Consider the following 23277-nt stretch of genomic DNA (forward strand, 5'->3'; position numbering starts at 1 on the left):
TGTTCAGTACAGGGCCTATGTGTAATAGTGAAGAGTGGAAAATGAAACAGAAATATATGGCAGTAAGTTTATTTTATTATGTCAGCAAAATCATCCCTATCCTGTTTGCACTTAGAATGAATCAAGTATTGAGTTTTGGGGGGCATGATTTTTCTGAATTGTATGATAGCATTGTACAACATCCTTCATCGCTTGACTTTTTGCAGGAAGATTATAAAAAGGATCAGCCATTTGTGGGGAAGTATTTGAGGGATTAATTAGAAGGTTAAGAAATACTCTTAGAAAAACTGAGGTCTTATCCTCAAAGCATCTCTTTGTCAGCATCCTTGTCACTTTTCCCATCTAACGCCTGGGCTTCGTTTGTTAGTGGCAATGCTGGTGATGCAGACAGGCCTCCATCACCACTTCTTCCAAATTCATGAATTCCTACTGCCTTTATGAGATTGGGTTGTATTTATGCTGTCTGAAATGGGCATCCAAAAATCTGCGCGTGTCTGTGCTAACATTTTGTGCTGACCTGAGGAGCTTGTTTCAAAGGAGCTCCTGGCATAAAGTAGTCAGTTCCTTGGTGACTCGTGTGGTGCTATGACTTGACTTCCTTATATCACCTCCTAACCTGCAGGGACTTTGATGGTATGGAGCTAGCACAGGCCTTATCTGCGTTCTTGCAGTTTGCCCTTGCTGTTTTTATTCCTACTTAATTTAATAAAAGGAAAGTGCAGATACTAGTGATGACACGCAGAGGCCTCAAGTTGAATGCCATTGAAGCGAAGGAATTACTCATCTGGCCCAGAGTGGGGGCTCTGAGCCTCAGTTGCATGCTAACTGTTATTGAAGCCAGTTGACTGTAGAGTCAGTTCTAAAAGAAAAGATGATGATAAAAGCAAAGGACAAATTGATAGAAACACACAGTTGAAGAGTGAGCCTGCAGGTGAGGGCAGGATGAAGGATGCTGAATTCTGGTTTTGCTCTCTGTAGACAATCTCTCCAGCCCCTTCTAGCACATTGGTCCTCTGCATGAGTTTCAGGGGAACATTCAGTAAAGGGCTAGCCTTCATGCTGTGCCCTGCTCAACAGTGCTGGTGCCCACGTGAGCAAAAAGGATGCCAGGATGACCTTACAGATGTTTTCACTCCACCCAGCCCTTCTCCCCTGGGATTATCTGAAGGGAATAAGCAGATGCATAAATGCACAATAATGTGCATAGAGAGGTATTCATCACCAATATACTAGACGGGGAAAGCAAGCAATTTAACATATCGTGTGATCCTGTCTTTGTAAAACAACACAGACAGGAGACCTATTGATGTGAGAGTATATACATATAAAGAGGCGGCTATGCGGTAAGATGCTAAATGATTTCACTTGGATCAGTCTTCCTGCTTTTCGAGCATATATTAACCTTTATAATTGGTAGATGAAACCATTACCCATTTGAAGAAAGCTTTGAAGCAAGTAGTTTTCCTTAGGGCACCAGGGGCTGGTAAATGCGCAAGAGGTCTCTCCATTGCTGAGTGCCTGGGGGTGGGGTGGGGGGGGGGCCTTTGGGCTCCGTGCTTCCTGCACCTCATGCTGTTTCCTCTTCTCTGCAGACTGCAATAAGGTTACTGACCAGTGCCTGTCCTTCTTCAAACGCTGTGGAAATATCTGTCATATTGACCTAAGGTACTGCAAGCAAGTGACCAAGGAAGGCTGCGAGCAGTTCATAGCCGAAATGTCTGTGAGTGTCCAGTTCGGGCAAGTGGAAGAAAAACTCCTGCAAAAACTGAGTTAGTCCAAGGACAATTATGTAAATACGGGGTGGGTGGGGGGCGGGGATGTGGCAGGGGAGGGTGAAAGACTTCACAGAAACTAGGGCTTTTATTTTCAATTTGGAACTTGGAACTACAGACCACAGAACGATTCCATTTTGCAAGTCTTGCCGAGGGAGAAGCTGTTCCACCACCCGTTTGGGCATGAGTGAGCTGGACACTTTCCTTTGGTCTTTCTGAATCGTAACTGCACTGCTTTCTGGACCATTTCTAAGGCGGCCTTTACCAAGAAGACATTCCCATCGGAGAGGAGGATGAACTCTGGAGAATTTCTCTTACTGAAGCATGAGCTTAGGAGTTTTTTTGGTGGTGGTGTTTTTGTTTTGGACACCTCATTCCTTGCAACTCTGAGGTTTTTGGTGTCAACATAAAGTGGACCACACACCACATTTGCCGCCTTGACATATTTGTTTTGTTTGTTTGGTTTTGTTACATCTTACATTATGCAGAACTATTTTTGTACAAATTGTTTAAAAGTTATTTATGCAAGGTTTGAATGCATACCAGTGTTTTTATTGTTTTGAGATTGCCAACTTTCCTGGTTCTCTTAAGGTAGGAGAGAACTTAACCTGTACTTCACCAACAAATAATCCATCTAACATGTGCCCAGATCTGGCAGAGCAGGCTAAGACCTTCCAGTTAAGAGCATGTGTAACTGGCGGTTGGGAGCCTGCTTCGTATGTCAAGAAGTTACATAAGCATGTTGTGGATATATGTAAATCATAGTTGAAGTAAGACACTTTGCCAAGTTTCCTCTGTATAGAATTTACCTTTTTCTCAAAATTTTAAAATTCAGAATTCAGCCTTTGCACTCAGGAGGGTTTTGCTCCAGCATGAGCTCTTGTACTCTACATACAGCTAATTTATACAGTGAGTCAAGAAGTAGAATAAATGATCCAACATAGCCTTTCTTTTCCTTTTTTTCCCCTTTGAAGTGTGAGTTGAGTTCTCATTTAAGGTTTAGAACATGGCTTTTTCCTAGTTGTAAAGTTATGCCTTCATAAGTGCCATTGTTGTAAGGTGTTGTTTTCCGAGACCTTCCCAGATGCAGTTTTACCTTTGTTGAATTTGTATAAACAATTGTACAAAAAAAAGACTCTTGGACTTTGAGGGTTTCTGTTCTAGAAGTAGACTAGAAATTTGGAAAGTCCAGAGGCGCAGTCTCAACACTAGTTTACGTTGTTGTGAAGCCAAACAAGCTATAATTTCTCCTTCATCTCAGAAATGCAGCAGCCCCTTGGTACATGTTTTTTTCCATCTTCAGAAAGAGATCTTAGGGTTCATGGCTAATAAAGGTAATGGGAAAGAACTGTGCCACACAAATGGCCTCTTGTAGGAATCAGGTACAGATGCCTTAAGGGAGAGGGTGGCTTCCCTGTTTGGGTGCCTCTGACCACATCTATATAAAATACCTTCTGTGGCCACATGGCATTTCCACTGCCAAAGGGGAGCAGGGGGTCCGTTTCCTCAACCTCCCATTGGAGGCAACTCAAGGATTGCTATCCTGTGCTTGGTAGCCTTGGCCTGGGGTGGCTGGAGGCACTTGGTTATGAGGTGACTTCCCCAGGTGGCAGACAGAAACCAGACAGACATAATTTTAGATCACAGAATTTTTCTAAGGACAGGGCCCTGCAGCATCATACTCATATCCAGAAACAACTGCTCTGAAAATGGAGAAGATAACTCAACTTCCTCAATAATCAATAGCAACATAAGACTTTAGTCTCATGGGACGAGACTTTCCTGCTAATAGTAGTTTCATATTATCCCCTTTTTTTTTTTTTTTTTTTGCCATAGTGAAACAGTTTGAGATTCCATCTAGGTTCGTACTTTCCGTTAATTTAGATACAGAGATCCTTTCTGACTCAAACTGGAGACATCTGAAGCTGTTGCACCTCGGAATTTAACTCAGGAGATGTACTTAACAGAAGTAAGATTGGTTTAACACTCTGTGGTTTATTTATAAAAATGCGGCTTACCTTTGCAAGCCTGATTGTTCATCATGGAGCACCCCCACAAGAGGCCAAGTTTCGGTTCTCTTGGCAGCCGGAGTTCTCTGAACCTCGAAATAAGAGTTACCCTGCTATCCAGTAAAGGCATCCTCTTCCTTGGGAACTGTTTTTAAGGGTAATAGTGGTTTCCGGGTGACCAGTCCTCGGGGTTAGAGGGCCCTCTTTCTCCTGTAACGTTTCTGGGAGCATAGAGGTCTGCCGAGAGAGGGGGTGAAAGAGGGGCCGCCAGGGCTGGGGAGCCACAGCTTCCCTAGGGACACACCACAGAGCCAAGACACAGTGTCTCTCCAGGCTCGAGGTAGGCTGGGGTAGTGCAGTGGTCACAGATGAGCTCCCCTGAAGTGTACTCAACAAGCCAGTTAAGATTACACCCTAGTACACAGATTGTACACACCTATTTTTTTTTTTAAATAAGCTTCAGATGAGGCCAAGCTAAGCTAGATGCTTGCAAACAGCTGCTCTGAGCCCACACACTATATCTGACAAAGTAATGAAAGGACCATAAACCAGGGGGAGTGCTTCCTCTGTTAGATGGCAGCTTTTTAGCCCAGAAAAGAAGAGAAGCTCCAGCCCCCCTCCTCTAGGCAACCTGAGGTTTACAAAGGAAGACACCGTAGCACATCCAAAGCATCAAATGACGTCCTTCCATATTGCGAGGATGGGGCAGAGGTGTCACTGTATTCCATTGTGAACCTTCAGAATTTTATCCATATATTACCTATTCAGAAAATTAAAGAGGGATGGCATGCCACCTAGAAAATGCAGATTCCAGACAGAAATGTATGCCTTCTGCCAAATCAGTTAGTTCCTTGAAATTTGGTTATTCCAAATGTCAAGCCTCTTAGGCTAAAAATTGGTTGGTTTCTGACTAAACCAAGGTTACTTTAAAACGCTACCTAAAAAGATCCACCATTAGCAGTTTTTATTCTCTTGCTAAAAATAAGTACCTGAAACAATATATAAATCCAAGAGGAAACATAAAACAAGCTGTTTCAAGCTGAGACTATGTGCAAATAAATCTGTTTTCTAATTTAACTTTAGACAAACCAGCACGTGCTGCTCAGCTTCTCTTTCAGTGTGTTCAGCATCCCCTACTGGCTTGGACTTGAAAACTTCCCTCCACGAAATTAGTGATGTGTGGGGAAGGTTGAATTCGGGCCTTCACTGTCTCTAGAGGAGGACAGACAAGGGAAGTGCTCCTAAAGCTTCAGCAGGGGCTGAGCTTGTCCTGCTTCTATAGGAGGAAACAGTCTGCTCAGGCTGGTCACCATGAATTGTGGCCAACACCCACCCTGGGCTCTGCAGGCAACAGGAGAGAAGGGTATTTGAAAGTAGCCCACAAGGCCTTGATTTACATGCTTCTACCTTCAAAATCAAAAAAGGTAGAAAGGCATGTTTTTCTTCACAACTAGTCAAACTTTCTGCCCAGGGGCAGTCTCTCTGCCTCCCTTGCTATAATTTTCAGGTCTGTTGATTGACTCATGGATCCTGAGCAAGTACCCACTGCAGAGTCAAAAGATAAAACCCAACCAGACTCGGCTGAGAAGTTAGGCATTTCTGAAAAGCATACCTGTCTGCTAGCAATGAGAATTAATCCACAGGTTGTCTCAACTCAACCCCAAAATCCACCCTGATTAGAGTTAGACATAGAAGAGATTTCAGATCATGTCCTAAGAACTGGTTTGTTTGTTTTTTTTGCGGAAGATTAGCCCTGAGCTAACACCCACCTTTTTGCTGAGGAAGACGCCCTGAGCTAACATCTGTGCCCATCTTCCTCTATTTTATATGTGGGACGCCTGCCACAGCATGGCTTGATAAGTGGTGTGTAGGTCCATGCCTGGGATCAGAACCAGCAAACCCCAGTCAGCCAAAGCAGAGTACGTGAACTTAACCACTGTGCCACCAGGCTGGCCCCCAAGACCTTTTTGCATAAGCTCACGTCTCAGGTTTCTCATTTACTATGTGGTATTGGCAGAGTTAAGGAAAAATCATTGGCATCGGAGCTAGGTTCAAATTCTGACGTGGCCACTTTTTAACTGAGAGTTGGACAAGTTCTTTAACTTCTCAGAGGTCAGGTTCCCCATTTGCAAAGCAAGACAGTATCCATTTCAGATGCTGGAGGTGACCATCAAGCACCCAGCATGAAACCTAGTCATGGTAAATAGCAAGTCAGTAGTTAACCTTGCTGGTAAGTCAGCAGCAAAGGTAGATCGTTGCAACATCTTTGAAGGTGCTCCCATCTCTTAAGAAGGGAGCGAGATTAGGCACAGACAACTCATTTATGCTGTACCCAAGTGAATTAGGAACTGACCAGGACAATGTAAACAAAAGCATATTTTAAAATCTAATTTTATTCCTAAAGTTCAAATTAGCTAGCGGGAAAATACACTTTCACTATACAAAACATCGTAAACTGATTACACATTAATAAAGAATTTAACACACACACACTTTTCTAATGAAAGAAGCTAGATGCAGCCCTTGCTATAAAAAGCTGTACCTGAACAGGAATGGACATGTTTAGTCTAAGGCCCTGGCAGTTGACTATAGAATGTCAGTTGTTCCCAGTTACGTTTAAACGCAGAAATAGAAACAATGTGGAAACTTACATTCATCAAATAGTAGCATTTTAAATATACATGACTAATAAAGTGAACATTCAGAAGGGCCACTGCTCAGTGTGAACCATGTCAGCCACTTGAGGACAGTGATCTCATCCAAAGAACAGAAGTTTCAAACATCTGAGTAGTTTAAGTTAAAAATAGGATGAAGGAGAAATAAGAGAACAGGATAAATGTCCTCCAAAGAGAGCAGTTGTAAGCAGTCTGACTTCAGTAATTAGTGATCGTGGATGTGTGATGAAGCCCGGAAGAACCTGGGAAACTGAGCATGTCCACAGGCTGACAGGCATACAGCATGGACCAAAGTTGCTGCAACTTAGGATGGATCTTTCTGTCCCCAGTTAGTAGTGAAAATAATTTTTAAAAATAGTTTCAGCCTTTGAACACTAAGTATCCAGTCCCTTCTGTGCATTGAAATGCCTGGGCTCAAGCTTGGGGCAAGTGTCCTGTTGGGGAGAGGCTCGGCTTCAGGACTTGAACACGTGCACGGCCCGTACCACATACTGCCGGCAAATGGGACACTCGCTCATGCGTTTGCCACACTTGGTACAGGTGACCATGTGCCCACATTCGAGCAGGACGCAGTCGATGACGGCATCCATGCAGATACGGCACAGGCTGTCATCTTCCTCGTCCTGCAGCTGCAGCCGCTCGCCATCTGAAAGGCAATAGAGTGCTGGGGCTTCGGGCACAGCCACCTGATGGAGGCTGAGAAGTCACCTGCTGTGACCACGGCAGGCCCAGAATGAGCCCAGTGTTGTAAGAGAAATAATCCCAACTTCTCTACACTTTGGTTCCTTCCACTAGAAATGGCAATAATAATAATAATGCCTACATCTCAGAGTTTTGTGAAGAATAAATGAGAAATGCTTGGCTTAAGGCCAGGTAGGAAGTGCCCAACAAATGTTAGCTATTTAATTCTATTTTATATCTGTATATAATTCAAGGCTTTTGTGATAAGGATAGATTATTTCTGTAAATAAAAATGAAGAAACCCTGGTTGTCGTACATATGGGCCTCAGAGTCAGAACATTGGAATTTCCAGCCCAATTATGTGGCATTAGGAAACTTGCAGTCTCCGGAGCCTCATCTCAGTAGAAAGAGGAGCTTTATTTCCACACTGATAGGAAAGCTATGAAGAGTCGTACATCAAGTAGCCTGTAGTTGGGAGAAGGCACCCACAACCCCAGCCTTAGAAGCATCTCAAAAGCCATCTGTGTTCCCAGCCACCCTGGTACTGCTAAAGTCTGTCTAACTCAGAAGGGATAGGCCATCCTGGCTCTGTGGCCAGATTTAGGTTCTAAGAAAATCTAGGCTCTGAATAAGAAAGGTGCTGAATGAATTTAAAAAGTTCATCTCAGTCTGGGGTTTGGCCATAGAGCTACGGACACTGAGGCTTCCCTTTCTATAGGTCATAGAAGGGATGGAGGGGAATCACGAATACGGTTAGAAAGAACAGGAATTCAAGCTTAAAGGGCCAGTAGTCTCTGGATTTAAGAGAAATAAACAGTGCCATGTCAAGAGTCTTGTAATCTGGGGTCTTAGTTCATAGCCCATTCCACTCCTGGGGATTGAGGAGAAAGGATTCATGGGACGAGATGACAGATAAGCTGATGGAGAAGACACTAGAGGGCTCTTGAGAGTAAATCAGAATCTGGGCCTTGGTCTCCTCTCCTGTGTGGAAGGTTCCTTCTAACACTTAGAATTTCTGAGCATAAAGCAGAGGAGCCAGAGTCTGTCAAGCAGATTAGACTAGGCTATTGGGGTGAATCTCGGCATAAGTGGCTGAAGCCAGTCAAACTAGGAAAGTATTCCAGCTGTGCTCAAAACACACCCTGTATTCCACAAGCCTGGAGATTAGACCAGGGATAGATTAAGCAGTGAGTTAACTGAGAAAGGCACTTTGACAACCATGCATGCCGTGGCCAGCTCTACCGTGCACTCCTGGAGAGTGGAAATGGCCATGCACTCCCAGCACACAGCTGGCATTTACATCTACTAAGTAAACTGACTTCTCCCCTCACTACCAGAATACCGTTTCCCAGGCTGTGAGAAATGACGTGAGGACTGCTTCAGTCTAGATAGGAACATAATATTTGTCAGGCTGAACACCACTGAATTCTTTTTTTCTTGCTTGTAAGTGCTCTATGGCTTGGCACTATTATCTGCTGAGGACTTCTGCTCCATGCTTCATCAATAACAGAAGTTCTTGACTTCAGCTTTCTGTGACTTACAAAGAAACTCCTCATACTTGATGCTAAGAACTCCTTAACTACCGTGGCTCTATGGAACTTTCTTTTCCACTGTTAGGATTTAAAAGCTACTATTGAAATAACCAACGTATTAGCCTGCCGGAGGAGTTAGTGAGAAAACAATCATTTTTCTAGAGACAATGAATTTCATTAGAGTTCTAACAAATTATGGCAAGGAAAATCAGACTGAACAGATGATTGCCTAACTCACGTGGCAATGGTAGTCTGAGAGCCCACATCGCATAATGAACTTACTATTTAACAGATCTATAAACAGGTTCATATAACTAATTCATACTCAGTAAAAGGATGCATAGTTTTCTCAAAAATAAATTTGACTTATTTGTGACCAAAATAGCTCAGTTTTTAAAAGCCTAAGGAAGGATCTATAGGGGAAAAAAGAAAAAAGAAACCTACATGACTTTTGGTTTTCTTCATTCTCTTTGTATAACCGGTTTACTTTCTCCACCAGCTCCCATTTTTCACAACAGCCAGAATAGTTGACAAAATTCCGAGCCAGGATTTCCTTCAGCTGGCGCACACTCATCCCTTCCACATCGTCCAGACTTGACAGGTCAGACAGCGAAGCTCTCACTCTTTTCTTAGAGAGGCCAGGCGTCTGAAATCAGAGAGCGCTTCCATTACCTCTGTTCCTGCAAATCCAGACCTCCCCACAGCAAGGAAAATGGCATGCTCCCCTCACCCTATAGTCACCACTGGCCCTGGATATTCTTCCCAGACCTCTCCTCAGTCCTTGAAGTGTTTTCTATATTGTGCTACATCCAAACAGAAGAAACACCCTGTCCTAATCTAGCAAAAGTCCACAAAGACATTTTAACTGCCTGCCAGGTTGACATGTCAGGGAAACAAAATTTTATAGGAGATCTCACCCGCTCCTCCAAGTTTCCTTCATCATCTTCATCCTCATCCTCCTCATCATCATCGTCATCATCATCATCATCATCATCTTCTGTGTTTGCTGAAGCTACTTCACTTTGTACCTATAGACATAATGGATCTGATTAGGTCAGGAATCATATTTTCCTAACAGTATCAACCCGTATTTATCACTGGAGAAAGACTTTCCATAGGTCCTCTCCCAAGAATGACTGCAACACCTGGCATATTCCACAACTTCTCTGAATCCTGCATGCCTCTGCCCCTCCCAAAGGGCTGGGCCCTACCTTCCATAAAGTTATCTCAAAAACCAGATTCCTATATGTGTGTGAATTTGTAAAACCTAACCAGAGTATTAACTCCCCAAGGAAAATCCTATCAGGGAATGCCAAAGCCATAAGCGTATGGAATTGCACTGCGTCATTATCAAAGGACCTGCATATGGCTGGTTTAACTGGAACCTCTAAGGTATAGGTGGAAACTAAAGGGCTAAAATCAGCCCAAGTGTCAGGGGCATTTGCTTTGAAAAGATCTCAATCCTACATCATACTTGCACATTCCAATTCTAAAGAATGCTTTCTAGGGGCTGGCCCCGTGGCTGAGTGGGTAAGTTCCCGCACTCCACTTTGGAGGCCCAGGGTTTCACTGGTTTGGATCCTGGGCGCAGACATGGCACCGCTCATCAGGCCATGCTGAGGCAGCGTCCCACATAGCACAACTAAGAGGCACTCACACCTAGAATAAATAACTATGTACTGGGGGACTTTGGGGAGAAGAATAAAAAAATTTAAAAAAAGACTGGCAGTTATTAGCTCAGGTGCCAAGCTTTAAAAACAAATTTTTTAATTAAAAAAAGAAAAACGAATGCTCTCTAAGACTTCTTCACTGATGGCTGATGCTAGTTCTAGATTTTCGAAATTCCTCACCAATCAAAGGTAGTCTTTCATTAGGAAGAACAGAAATCCCTTTGATTTGGGTTATGTGCACTTCTTTCCCATTTTTTTCTTCCGACTTTATTGACCATAGCTCTACGACAGCCTGAGTCAGTTTCCAGTTTCAAATACTCTACCCCACTGGTTCATAAGCGCCATACTGTAGCATCCAAAGACCCACACCTCCCAAGTGGTATCAGACATCCAACAGTGGCACAGAAGTCAGATGGATCTTATGTTTGCATCATAATTATGCCAGCTCTCATTTCGGAAAAGAATAAAACTCCTAATTTGTACTTATCTAATTTATGACTATTTAAAAGGCAACTAGACCAATTTCCCTCTGCTTTTAACTCCTTCAGAGAAGACAATTAAGTGTGGACAGAAATGTTCAAAACAATTATTTCAGCATTTTACAATCATTCATATATACAAATTGAAAATTAATTACAAGCACTTGCATGTTATTCAATCAGGATGCCCAAGGACCTCACTGGGACAATATTCTGTACTGTCATTTCTTTAAAATTAGTACATAACCACATTCTTTCACTAATTTGGATGGCTATTTCCCATTATCTAAATAAAAACAATTTTACTGTAGCAAGGCCACTGGGCATTAGGTCAACTTACACTATTGTTTCCATGGTCACTGACACACAAATAGTCCTGCAAATGTTTCTATGCTACTTTTCACAGTCATTATTTCAGCAGTTAGTATTTAACTATATAAGGAAGGGAAAATGAGGTAACTAAGGTCAAGAGACTGATGAGCTATTTTGGAGACCTTCACATAGCTGACTTTGGGGCCACGACTCCCATCAGGACAGCCTGTGAGCACAGAGTTCAGCAGCTTGTGGAACCTCTGTTCCTGCAAGGACTCATCAAGCCCTAAAGGCCTCACTATAAGGCCAAGGGTAGATGTGCCAGGCCCTTGGGGTAATTATGCCCTCATACCTGTGCCAACGCTCCAGATCCTAAGGTCCGGTCTCCACCCATAAGCTCTCCCTGAAACGAAGATACAGTAGCAGAGGGGGCTGTATAGTTTGAAAAAAATGAATGTGTAAAAAAGCTAGAAGTCTGGGACCTTGAGGAGTTCAGACTGCTCGTGTCCAGGTCGTCCTCAGAGCCCAGCCCATGATGGCACAGGACTAGATCCACCAAGTCTTCTTTCTCCCGACAGGTATCGATCGGTATGTTTCTAAGAATGAGATACTGCCGTAGATCCTTCACCTTCAGTCGCATTAACTGAGGGCGCTGAAAGGCCGTCTCTTGTAATAAGTGACAAGTGGAACATCTACGGAGATTTTCTTGTAAGACTGAACAAACAGAGCAAAAATCCTTCTTGCAGTCACAACATACATGCTGAAGAAACAGACAGAAAAGAAGCATTTAATGATAGCCAGATACAAGCCATTGTGAAAGCACTAGTTTTCTTTTTGCCTTATATTAAAATTCAATTTTGGTTCTTATCAAGTCCCCCATGGCACCAGACTATTCTTACAGGCATTTTTGTATTCCCAAAGCCATGAAAATCAAAACAGTCACTGCTGAGGCAGTTTGGATTCACAGAAGTTCAAATACAGCCCTTTAAGAAAAACATACACTCTTGTGTTAATGAATTAAAACCTTTCCACTCCTTGAGGCAAACATGTAATTAGCAGAACAGCGCTGACTTGAACCACATAAAACAGAAAGCACAACTACAAACTCTTCCTGCTCTTTTCCTATGCAAACAATTTCCCCATTTGGAGAAGGGGACAAAAACATAACAGATGGAAAGAGAAAGACAACTGATCTCTCAAAGTCAATCCAAGCAAACAGAGGACCCCACTAATACAGTAGTCTGTACCCTACAGAGCTTTAATCCCAATCAAAGCCATTCTAGTAGCAAAGCTTACAGAAGCCACTAAGATGTGGTCATTTCTGCTTGGCATGTTGTTGCCACAAACACCACCTTGTTCCGTAAGTATTTCAAAGGGTTGAATTGATGATCAAAGACTGTGAGATGGCATAGCAAGATGATGGTTCTCAGAGAAAATGACTTTCTCTCCTAGAGAAAATAACTGTCTTAGCCCAAGTGTTTCATGGTGAATCTCTAAACAGTATTTAGTTACCTTAATATACTCATTTCTTCACTTGAGTTAAGAATATGGATAGGGACACATTTTTTGAAATTTGAGATCAGTTATAGTAAATCATCTCTGAACAAAATTGCAGACTAATTAAATCTCTTGCTTCAGAACATAAGCATCATCAGGAAGAATCAAAGTACAGAACTCAAGGGAAAGAATGCCTGAGCAATGTGACAAGTAATACGTCTAGTTGGAAAACCTGAGCAGTGATACAGTCCCTTCAACTGAGTACTTTTCTAAATGGGAAATGATTAATAGGACTAACTTTCTGATATTTTTCTAAAAAGAAATAAACATTCATTAGTATTCAAAATAACATACAATCAAGAATTCTAATTCATGTCTTTTGTATGTAAAATTTTATCTAACTCACCTTCTTTCGAAAGACTGAAAATGAAAGTCCACAGGCTTTGCAAACTATATTAGGCCCTTCTGTAGGTGCTGGTGGATAAGTGGAAAAATCAGAATTTGGTGTAAATCTGAATGGACCAGTGCCTCCTGCAAATCCTGACTGCTGGCCCCTGACAGCTCCGGTTCCCATGACTTCATTCAGCAGCCCACAGCACGAAGCCCACATAGACGTGGCACCCGCCTAAAAAAGAACACAAGTAGGGACCAGAGTTTAAAGCTAAGTGGAACCTGGTTTCTCTGGGATCCTCAGAGAATGCCATTCTGGAGAGGTATATTTGCTCTAAATAACTTTCAGATTATTCTTTTAAGTGTCAAAATTTCAAGCAATTTGGAAAGAGACAATTTCCTGGCATTTGCAAAGAATATTTGGCATTAAGAATACTCGTTAAACAAAAGGAAAAGACAAAATGAACACAATCTTGTAAAAAAAACAAACAAACCTACATACACTCAAAGATACATGTGCACATGCATAGGAAAAAGACTGGCTAGAAGGGCGTGCTGCGCAGTATTTGGGATGCGCTTATACCAAAACAACTGTCCATTGTTTATCTGAAATTCAAATGTAACTGAGTGGCCTGGATTCTATCTGGCGCCCTTAAACTGGCGACTGCGCTGGGGCTGATTTACCCAGCTGTCATTCAGCAGAAAGAATATAAACTCACATTACTGAATTTCATTAAACTTCTGTTCTCCCATTTGTAGCTGGCCATAATAAACTACGGCCTACATAAATAAAAAAATATATTTTTAAGTGACTGGAAAAATATCAAAAGGTCAAGTGAAGCTCTCTCTAGATTTTTAATGTAACTCCTATAATTTATTTTCTTAAGTTTTTCTCTACTTTCCAAAATTTTTATAAAAAATATATTAATTTGACACTAAGGAAAATATTCTTAAGAAGCAGTTATCCTACCTCTTCAAATTGAAAATACTAAACACAATTTTTGATGACTCAACCAAAATGACCTCTCGAGGTGTAAGGGCTATTTGCCACTCCACCAAATGGCCTGAAACTAATGTATTGCCTCATGTTTTTTCCTCTCTTCCCTGTGAGCCACCAGTGCTGTCACTACACCTACAGCTCTAGCAACCTGTCCCCTTTCCGACTTCAGACTCGGAAACCTGATAACCGCGCTTGTTAGAAGTATATATACAAATATCATTTTCAGTGAGGGCTCAAGGCATTTTCCCATGCTTAAAGTATAAATGCTATAGTGTTTGGAACCAATTGGCTTTTGTCCCTTGTCCTAATTCTTAAGCATATTCTAGACTCTAGATAATGTGATAGGTAATGGGAAGTCCAGGTAGGTGAGGTCTTACTAGTTAAAATGGCAGCACATGACAATCATACAGTTTCATTTATTTTATTATCTCTGTCAAACATCTACTGTTTCTCCAACAAGCTCTTTAAAAAAATTTTTTTTAACATCCTTAAAAGGCTATATGGAATGCTGTAGAAGGATCGTGCTATTCTTGCTGCTACCCACAAAAATAATGCTATATTAAATATAAGGAAAAGAGTAGGTAAAGCAATAAGAAACCACAATACAAGGTTCAAACAGTCTTAAGTATCAGGGTGACTGACTTAAGTATTATATGGCTTCATACTCTATAATTCTTAAGAAATAGCGATGCTTTTAAAGGTCAGGTTAAATTATAATTAATAGTTCATACCTTTAAATAAACACATACCTCAGACTCTAGAGCCATGGTTCATTTAAACATAAAAGCATGAAAATCCAGATTTACTAACAGTTCACTTAAACTGAGTGTTCTTTTAGCAAAGGATTCATCCACAGTGCTTTGAACAGTGAGCTCTTAAAACAATGGAAAACGTTTTAAAAATTAAATCTGCACATAACAGTTTGGGGGGGATACCTTAACTGCAGAAAGTAACACCGAGATAAACTTTTCTTTGTTCCAAGAGTTTAAAGAAGTTTTTGAGAAGCTTCAGCTTGCTGCTGACCTAGCTACTAAACCATTAAACAGCTGTGTTAGCTTTTATCCCCCTTCTGATTCCTGGGTTATGTTGTCTCCCTAACTCAAGTGAACTTCTTCCACAGCATCTAGTTCCACCACCATGACTGATGAGTAATTAACTGTGTAAAAAGTTTCTTTATATTACCTCTTTAAAGGCAATGCAACATTATTTAAATTTTGTGTGCTACCTATCAAGTCCAAATTGTGTCTTGTTGAGAAAGAGTAATAAAGGTAAAAAAGATTCTGATCCAGTGGGCTTAAAATCTCAAACAATACTCCCCCCTTTTTTTTTCCTTTTTCTCTGAAAGCCCCTTGGGTACATAGTTGTGTATTTTTTTTTTTAGTTGTGGGTCCTTCTAGTTGTGGCATGTGGGATGCCGCCTCAGCATGGCTTGATGAGCGGTGCCATGTCCACGCCCAGGATTCAAACTGGCGAGACCCTGGGCCGCTGAAGCAGAGCACGTGAACTTAACCATTTGGCCACAGGACCGGCCCCAGATACTCCCTTTTAAAAACAGCACTGTCACACATTTTGTTTTTTATACCAGAAATCAGTTTTACAACTAGAGTTAAAGAAGGATACAAGTTTCAAACCATATTAATGAGTATGATCATTAAAATTCTAGGCTGAAAATATTCACAGCTCTGGTTAAGGCAACAGGAGGATTTATTTTGGGAAAACAGGTGGAATCTCTGTATAGACATCAATATTGGAGGGTAACAATTTCATCCCATTCCTCACGTTTCTATAAAAGGGAGGGAATTTCCTCTTCATTCTCCAGAATGGAAAATAATGAAAAGAACACTTCCATCTACTTTCAGCCATCTCATTATAAAACTAAAATTAAAAAACAAAGCCCAAGTCAAGCCCCGAAGTGTTGGCCCAGGCAAAAATATGTTGCTATAACCTAATATTTGGTATAACTCAGCCAAAGAGTATAGCGGAGGGAAAGAGGAAACACTGAAAAATCTAGGTTTTAGCCCCCTTAGATCTGTGAACTTAAATTTGGACAAAATCTCCCAATAAAAGAATACTCTTAGCATTATACTGAAGGATAAATCTATCTATGTATACTGTTATCCTCTGACAGTAGCATTTGCAACATTCCAGCCCTCTTAAAAGTTCAGAAATTAGAAACAGTGGAAGCCCCAGTCACTAGTGGGTTGTTGTTTTGTTTTTGGCAGGTTTTTTTGTTGAGGAAGATTGGCCCTGGCTAACATCTGTTGCCAATCTTCCTCTTTTCGCTTGAGGAAGGTTTTCCCTGAGCTAACATCCATGCCAATCTTCCTCTATTTTGTATGTGGGAAGCCACCACAGCATGGCTTGATGAGCAGTGTGTAGGTCTGCATCCGGGATCCGGGCCACAAACTCTGGGACACCAAAGGAGAGTGCATGAACTTAAACACTATGCCACCAGGCTGGCCACTCCAGTCACTAGTTTTATTCGAAGTACCTTTATTTCCCATCCAGCACTTTTTTTTTTTTGAGGAAGATTAGCCCTGAGCTAACACCTGCTGCCAATCCTCCTCTTTTTGCTGAGGAAGACTGGCCCTGAGCTCACATCTGTGCCCATCTTCCTTACTTTATATGTCGGATGCCTGCCACAGCATGGCTTGACAAGTGGTGCACAGGTCTACACCCGATATCTAAGCCAGCAAACCCCGGGCCGACAAAGCGGAACATGTGAACTTCCCCATTAAAAACTTAATTTCCATTTCCCCTTGAAGCCCCGTGTTTTCTGGCACCTCAGTGCTGAACTGAAAGTGATCTATTTAGTGATTCAACCTCCTTAACTTCTTCAGAGCCAATATTTTGAGTCCTGTACCACAGGGACTGCTATCACTGTCTCTTGCTAAGAAACTGCCTAAGCCTGTGAAACTGTCCTTAAGACAGTGGTTGGACTCACCAGAGGAGCCTTAAAAAATACTGATGTCCCTGGGTCCCAGCCCCAGAGATTGACTGGTCTGAGGTACAGCCTGGGCATCAAAATATTTTTAAAATCCCCATGTGATTCCAATCTACAGCCAAGGTTAAAAGGTTAACACCTGCTTAGTCTAGGGGATTTCTCCTTCTGCCTACATGGTTTCTGCTGCAGAATCACTCTCAGCAGATTCCTGAGGGGAAGGAGTCATGGTTACTTCTGAGGCCCGTGCCTCTAGAGTTCTAGGGCCAACACCTCAGCCGCATGCTCCTCATAACCTAGCTCCTTTTGTTCCCCCGCAGCAGTGGGACAAGACTCTGGTGTTTCCCTTCCCTCTATGGCTTCCCCTAATCCCTTCAGAAGGGCTCAGCTAAGTTTTCAACAATTTAATCTGATTCTTACATTACTTCCTTTTCACCTATTGGCCTGGAACTTTTGCTGGAATTTGGTGCCTTTCTTCATTTTATTTGCTCTTTGCTTTTTGGCCCAAATTTTTATTTCCTAACTTATTCCTTTACATGTTTTCTTGTGTGAAATCTTCAATATTAGGAGAAAGACACTGATTTCTGGGTCTTTCAAAAAACAGCCATTGTTTAAACTATTTTTGTCCTTGTTCACCTCTGAGTTGAAGAATCCACCCAGAAGACGAATCCCCCCAGGCTTGGGCTCCATCTCCCTGCCTCTTTTAGTATGCTTCATTTTCCTGCACTTTCTCTTAAAGTCCCAATTTCCCAAGTTTCTTCTGCATGTCCCCTCAGGGCACATGCATCCCTACCTAACAAGTGTCACCTTGATGTTCACCCAAAAATGCTTGAAGTGTCCTACACCGATCTTCCCATCTCAAATCCGCCCAAATTTTCTGTTGCTACTTGATATAACAGTCCCAATTTTCAAGTGACAGAATCTATAATAAAAGCAATTAGGGAACGATTTAAGACAGCATCTTCCCAACAGTTTACTGAATGTGGACTCTTGAAGCGGGGTAGGGAAGAATAGGGGAGATGTCAATTTATCCTCTGGGCTCTTGACTCTCTGCCTTTGTCACACTTCGTGGGGGAGCCCAGTTATCTGCTAGGGTAATAACCAAAAAGCTTCCCTCTTTTTGCATCCTCCCTCTAAAAGCTTTAAAGACTCAAGTTCATGTTCTTTCTCTTTCCATTTCTGTCTTCCTGTCCTCTAAGATCTTTCACCAGTTTAATCAGCCTCCATTCCCTTATTTGTCTTTTATTCACTTGTTGCTCACCTTTTGGTAGTAAGATTGAAGCATATTTTCCAAACTACTCCATCTCCTCCCAGATTTTCTGTGCAAACCCAATTCCTAGACAGACAGTACACAAGGCGCAGCACTTTGGCTTTTGAATTTGCAGTAAACTCACTGAGTTGTTACTCTGCCTCAATACCAAAGAGGCGTATTCCTTATGTAAGGGTCACCATCCATCTTTTATTTGATTAAAAAAAAAGAAAATCCACTACCCTTCCATGAGTGAAGCCAAGGTCTGACCTCTGAAAACCAAAGCTATGATCTGGGCTTCTAACAATTCTAAATCCTACTTGGGACCATGGTTGAGAGTAGGACTCTACTGGCTAAACCACATGAATCCAAGAGGTTAAAAGGAACAATAATCTGTAAAGATAGCTACATTTCCTCCCTTGACCATGAATGTAATTCAAAAACAACAGAGAGAATAACTGAATAGAGTAACTATTTACCTATGACTGGCACAAAACTCCTAGCTCAGGGAATTTAGCTGTATTTACAGTTTATTTTCTACCCGTCAATGACTACTGAAAATAAATGACTTTTTCTTGATAATCTAATCCCTTTCCTACACACCCCCTTAGGCCAAAATTGCTCCCGAATAGATCAGCCATAGGATCATGGCGTGCCTGGCTGGTTAAGAACCAGGCATCATATTAAAAACTTACACGGCCTATAGTCAAAAATTACATTCTAAAGCCTCCTATCTGCCCTGCCCCAGACACCTACATCTCTTCACATTATTCTGGTATCCGATGCCAGTTCTCGTGCTTTTTTCAAAGCCAGTGCACCAAAATTTTAGGGCACCAATACCACTACCTTTTTTTCACTCCCAATTTGGAACTAATTAAGAAATCAGACAAATAGAAATTTAAATGTTTGCTTTTTTACTAATAACACCAAGTGGAGAACATGACTTTAGCTCTGCAGCTATTTGGTCTTGATAATATGCCACCCAGTCACTGGCACAGCTGAGAGACAGGAGCTTATCATCTAGGAGACCAGACTGCCATCCTTCCACAGGAAGACAGATCTGAGGAGTTCCCAGAAAGTACTGAGCCAAGCATGTTTAGCTCTTTGGCTAAAACTCACTGACACAAAAGTTCCTCTTCTTTCTCTAGTAGCAGAAAGGCTGAAAGCATTCCTCCTCTACTGTTCCTTCCCGGAGAATGAATTAGAAATTCCCTCCCCTCTGTAGCAGTATAAAGGAGCGGAGGGCATGTTAGCCACAAACCTAAACAATTTGCAGGAGAGCAAGACTGACGGTTTCCAGTACTGTGACACTTATTTCCATAACAACAGACTACCAATTTTATAAGCACTCTGATTCCTCAGTCAGATTCACACAACATAAACCCATTCTCAATCACCATTTCAGTCAACAAAAGCAAGAGGAAATGTACTGTTTCTTCACAAAAACAGTAGCCCAGCCTTCTTTCTGGAAGAGTGCCAGAGTTTTCAACACGCCTCAAGGTTCAGCTGTCTTTGATTGAGCGTCAGAGCATGTGCCTGATCTAATGTGCTTTTAGAATCCCTGGGGGGAAAATACTTCCTAAATGCTCTATTTAAAGAATTAATAAAAAGTTTACTACAAATTTCGACTCCTATTCTAAACTACATCAGATGTGATCCCTTTTAATGACTCCACCAAATGTAACAGTGACCAGGCAAACTAGAAGGAAGACTCAGGAAAGCTATGGTGGTTTCCAGGAAGATTAAATGTCAAAGACAAAGAGTAAGTTGACGGATTTGAAAACAGCAGGACACTAAACGCTCACAGACTAGATCATCCGCTTCTGATTAAACTGGGTAAACAGCAGTAACAATAAAGCCACCTCCTAGGAGTTGCTTGCCAGAACTCTAAATTGAATATGGTAATATTTTACACAGTTACTTTAAATAGAAACCTAGAAGTTTCAAATTCAAGAACACTGTTTTTCTTGGATGTTGTAAGAAGCTACTAGGACGAGGCAGGGATTCAATTCTTGCAGCACCTCAGAGAACTCACTCACTATAGGCTTTGTTTTAAATTCTGAACAACCAGTTTACTGAAACTCAATGTCCTTATGTTAAACACAAAAAAATCCTTCAAATCTTAGTGCTGGTGATGTAAAAGAATAAGTTTTACAGTTTAAATTTCAATTAGGTTAAACTTTCCTACCGAACTTAAAGCAAAGCAGAAGAAACAATTGAGATAATCAGCAAAAATCTTTGCTCTAACTAGAGCCACTTGAGAAACATGCTCCTTCAAACGTGAAAGGATTTCTTATGGAAACTGCTGCTTCAATTGAAGTACAATATGCAGGGAACTCTGCTCTCTCAATGACCAGATATCAGACCATATACCACAAAACAGGGAATTCTACATTCTAAATTCTTTCTCTCATACCATTTGGACCTTAAGCAGGCTACATGATGCTCATCTTAAAAATGTAATATTTTTAGGCAAGATATTTGGCTAAATTGATAGATTTTTAAAATAACGTGAGCTGGAGATCATAAATGTTACCTGTCTCATGTTTGTGTTTTGTTTTCTTTTTCATACTTGATCCTTAGCATCATTCCCTCACCTTTCAGAGAAAAAAAAAAAAAAGGAAAAGGAAATTACATTCAACAGATTACCTTTTCCTTGATATCTCATTTTGAACTTGGAAGAATGAAAATGATTAAGTAAAATTAAGGGTGAGATCAATATAAGTATGGAAAAACAGGAAGGAGGATTAAATTACATACAGGACACCAATCTGGATTTATTTTTAAATCCCTTATAGGGAGTTTAGTAGACGCTACTCTAATGTTAAACAGTTTCTTGAGTCTTTGAGAGGTAAAACCTATTTCAAAACATCAGTTTCTAAACAAATTAAAAGAAGAAAGTAAATACCCCTTCCACACAGATACTAAAATCAGCTGCTCCTGGCTATAAGTGAAGATGTACTTGTCTGATTGCTCAGCTTTTAAAGTAATTTTAATTCCACTGAAAGAAGTACTTGCCTAGATGAACATTCACATGTTAGAATTCCATAGCAGGAATCACCAACCTTGCCCAGAAAGCTACAGATGAGCATACCCCACAATTAAACAATTTCAATATAAAACAAAGTTAAATAATAAATAGCTGAAATTCAAGTTTTGTGAGTCTACTTTCCATAAAAAACATAAATGAAAAGTAGTATCTTCATAATTGTCATCTTGCACAGATTGATGTCTATTTAGATCTGCATCTTGCTTCATAAAATATCTATCTTTTCTACATTTTCAACTGCCACCAAACTTTGTTTCTAAAATTTCAACTCAGCAGCATCTTCCACTTAAATTCAAAAATACTTCTATTTTTAAAGAACTTGATTAAAAATTTCAACACTGGACCTGTCCCTACTTCTCTCCTTCTACATGTAGTTCCTTGATGGACCATGAATTTAATATTGATGACGACACTGACATTCTTTGAGGTAAAATTATATATATAAAGATCCTTGCTTTGTTTTCGGGTCTTAACATAGTAAGACGATGGTTTTAAGGAAAGAAAGCTAGTTTTAGACATTTTAATAGGTATTCTAAGTTGAAGTAGTATTTTATAACGAAACTGGGAAGTTAAAAATAAGCTCTTACAATATCCTCGTGTTTAAACGCACAGTTCAAAAGTTATCCATCCCAAAAATCTTCCTTGCTTCCTGCAGCCAGAAATAGCCTTCCTTGCTCCTGCGGGTTTTGCGTTTTCTTGATACCTTACATCACATTCTGCCTGGTAATGCGGTTACCTGCGCATGTGTTTTCCCTTTCGATTGATAAACTCCTAAAAGGTGGGATTATGCTTTCCGTTACTTCTGTTCACCAAGTCGCCCTCTTAGCTAACACCCAGGAAAAGTATCACGAAACACGTGCTGAGTCTCTCCCAGGCACGGGACTCTCCCCATCGACCCTCCGCAGCCAGTCCTCGCGGCTCCGCGAAGGTGGAAGGTGGAGTTCCAAACCAGCAGTTCGCTCTCTTTTCCTCCCCCACACCAAGCCCACCCCGCCGTGGGGACTCAGGAAACCGTCTGCGTCTGAAAGAGCATCACCTGGTGACACCCCGCTCGGTGCTGAGCTCGGCGAATGAATCAATACCCGAACTGACGGCTGCACAGAGCTCTTCGGGACTCTCAGCGACCGAGCGGGGAGGATCGGCTCCAGAAGTAGGCCAGAATCCCACCCGCCTCCCCCCTTTTCTTAAACTTCTCTCGGGGATGCTCCCACGCTCACACCCACCTCGGAGAACTCAAGCTGTCAAACGATCGGCTGCGCACCTAGCGGCGCCGAGACGCGCCCAGTCCGCCAGCGCTCCAGGTCGCGGCCCCGCGTCAAGCCGACAAGGAGACCCGTCGGGCAGGCTTGTCCCGAGACACGTCCAACCCGCGAGCCCGGCCCCGCCTCGCGACCCCGTGCATCACTCCTCTCCCTCCGTCCTGCGGCAGCTCCGCGCCGTCCCCGGCCCTCAGGCTAGCTCAAGAACTCGGGGCGGGCCGCCGCGGGCAAAGGCTCGGAGGGCTCAGGCGAGCACAGCGGGTCTGCCTCAGGCCCCCGAGGACGCGGCCCGGGCCCGGCGCAGACGGCGGGTGCCCGGCCTCCCCCCTCCCCGGGCTGGCAGACGGCGCTGCCGCGGGACTCAGTGAGGCCGGGAGCCCAGGATCTCCGCCCTGCCCGGAGAGGGCCCCAGACGCCGGCCGGGGCCGCCCCTCAGCGGAGCTCTCCGAGGTGCCGGCGGGGTAACCACTGAGGCGAAAAGAAGGCACTTCGGACGCCCCAGCCGGAGAGGAGAGGCGAGGAGGGACTGCCGGCCCCACCGTCCCCTCACCTTCATGGCCGCGACCGCCGCGTCTCGGTCGGCTCCGCCGGGGAACTGAACACCATAGCAGCTCCTCGCACAGCCGCCCTCCTTCCTTTTGGGCGGCGATTACGGCGCCTCCCGAGGCGACCCAGCGTCCGGACGTAAGGGGTGTGGCCACGCCCGCCGCGCGCCCCCGGTAGGCGCGCCGAGCGGCGGTCGAGGCGGCCAATCCGGAGCTG

The 23277-nt window shown here is 42.6% G+C and overlaps 2 protein-coding genes across 15 annotated transcripts in view; one reads left to right on the top strand and one right to left on the bottom strand.

Moving 5' to 3' along the window:
* The window catches only part of KDM2B (lysine demethylase 2B), a 118658-nt gene extending 115943 nt beyond the window's left edge, over positions 1–2715 (top strand). For all 13 annotated transcript variants that reach the window (XM_070515980.1, XM_044775914.2, XM_070515981.1 and 10 more), the window contains one exon: positions 1593–2715. In XM_070515980.1, the coding sequence (XP_070372081.1) occupies positions 1593–1774 (182 nt within the window). In that variant the 3' untranslated portion in view covers positions 1775–2715. The remainder of the gene's footprint in view (positions 1–1592) is intronic.
* A 3439-nt stretch (positions 2716–6154) lies between these two features.
* On the bottom strand, positions 6155–23214 carry RNF34 (ring finger protein 34). Of its 2 annotated transcripts, XM_070515990.1 has the most exons (7): positions 23066–23166; positions 20744–20804; positions 13034–13252; positions 11483–11890; positions 9587–9697; positions 9114–9315; positions 6155–7102 (listed from the first exon to the last, which is right to left on the bottom strand). In XM_070515990.1, the coding sequence occupies exons 2-7, from the start codon at positions 20750–20752 to the stop codon at positions 6912–6914; spliced, it is 1140 nt and encodes a 379-aa protein (XP_070372091.1). In that variant the 5' UTR covers positions 20753–20804; positions 23066–23166; the 3' UTR covers positions 6155–6911. The 2 variants fall into 2 exon arrangements, with proteins under 2 accessions (XP_070372091.1, XP_014714201.2); XM_014858715.3 differs by lacking the exon at positions 20744–20804 and having other exon boundaries at positions 23066–23214.
* Between the last annotated feature and the right edge of the window lie 63 nt (positions 23215–23277).

The sequence above is a fragment of the Equus asinus genome, chromosome 8 (genome assembly GCF_041296235.1).
Source record: "Equus asinus isolate D_3611 breed Donkey chromosome 8, EquAss-T2T_v2, whole genome shotgun sequence".
Lineage (NCBI taxonomy): Eukaryota > Metazoa > Chordata > Mammalia > Perissodactyla > Equidae > Equus > Equus asinus.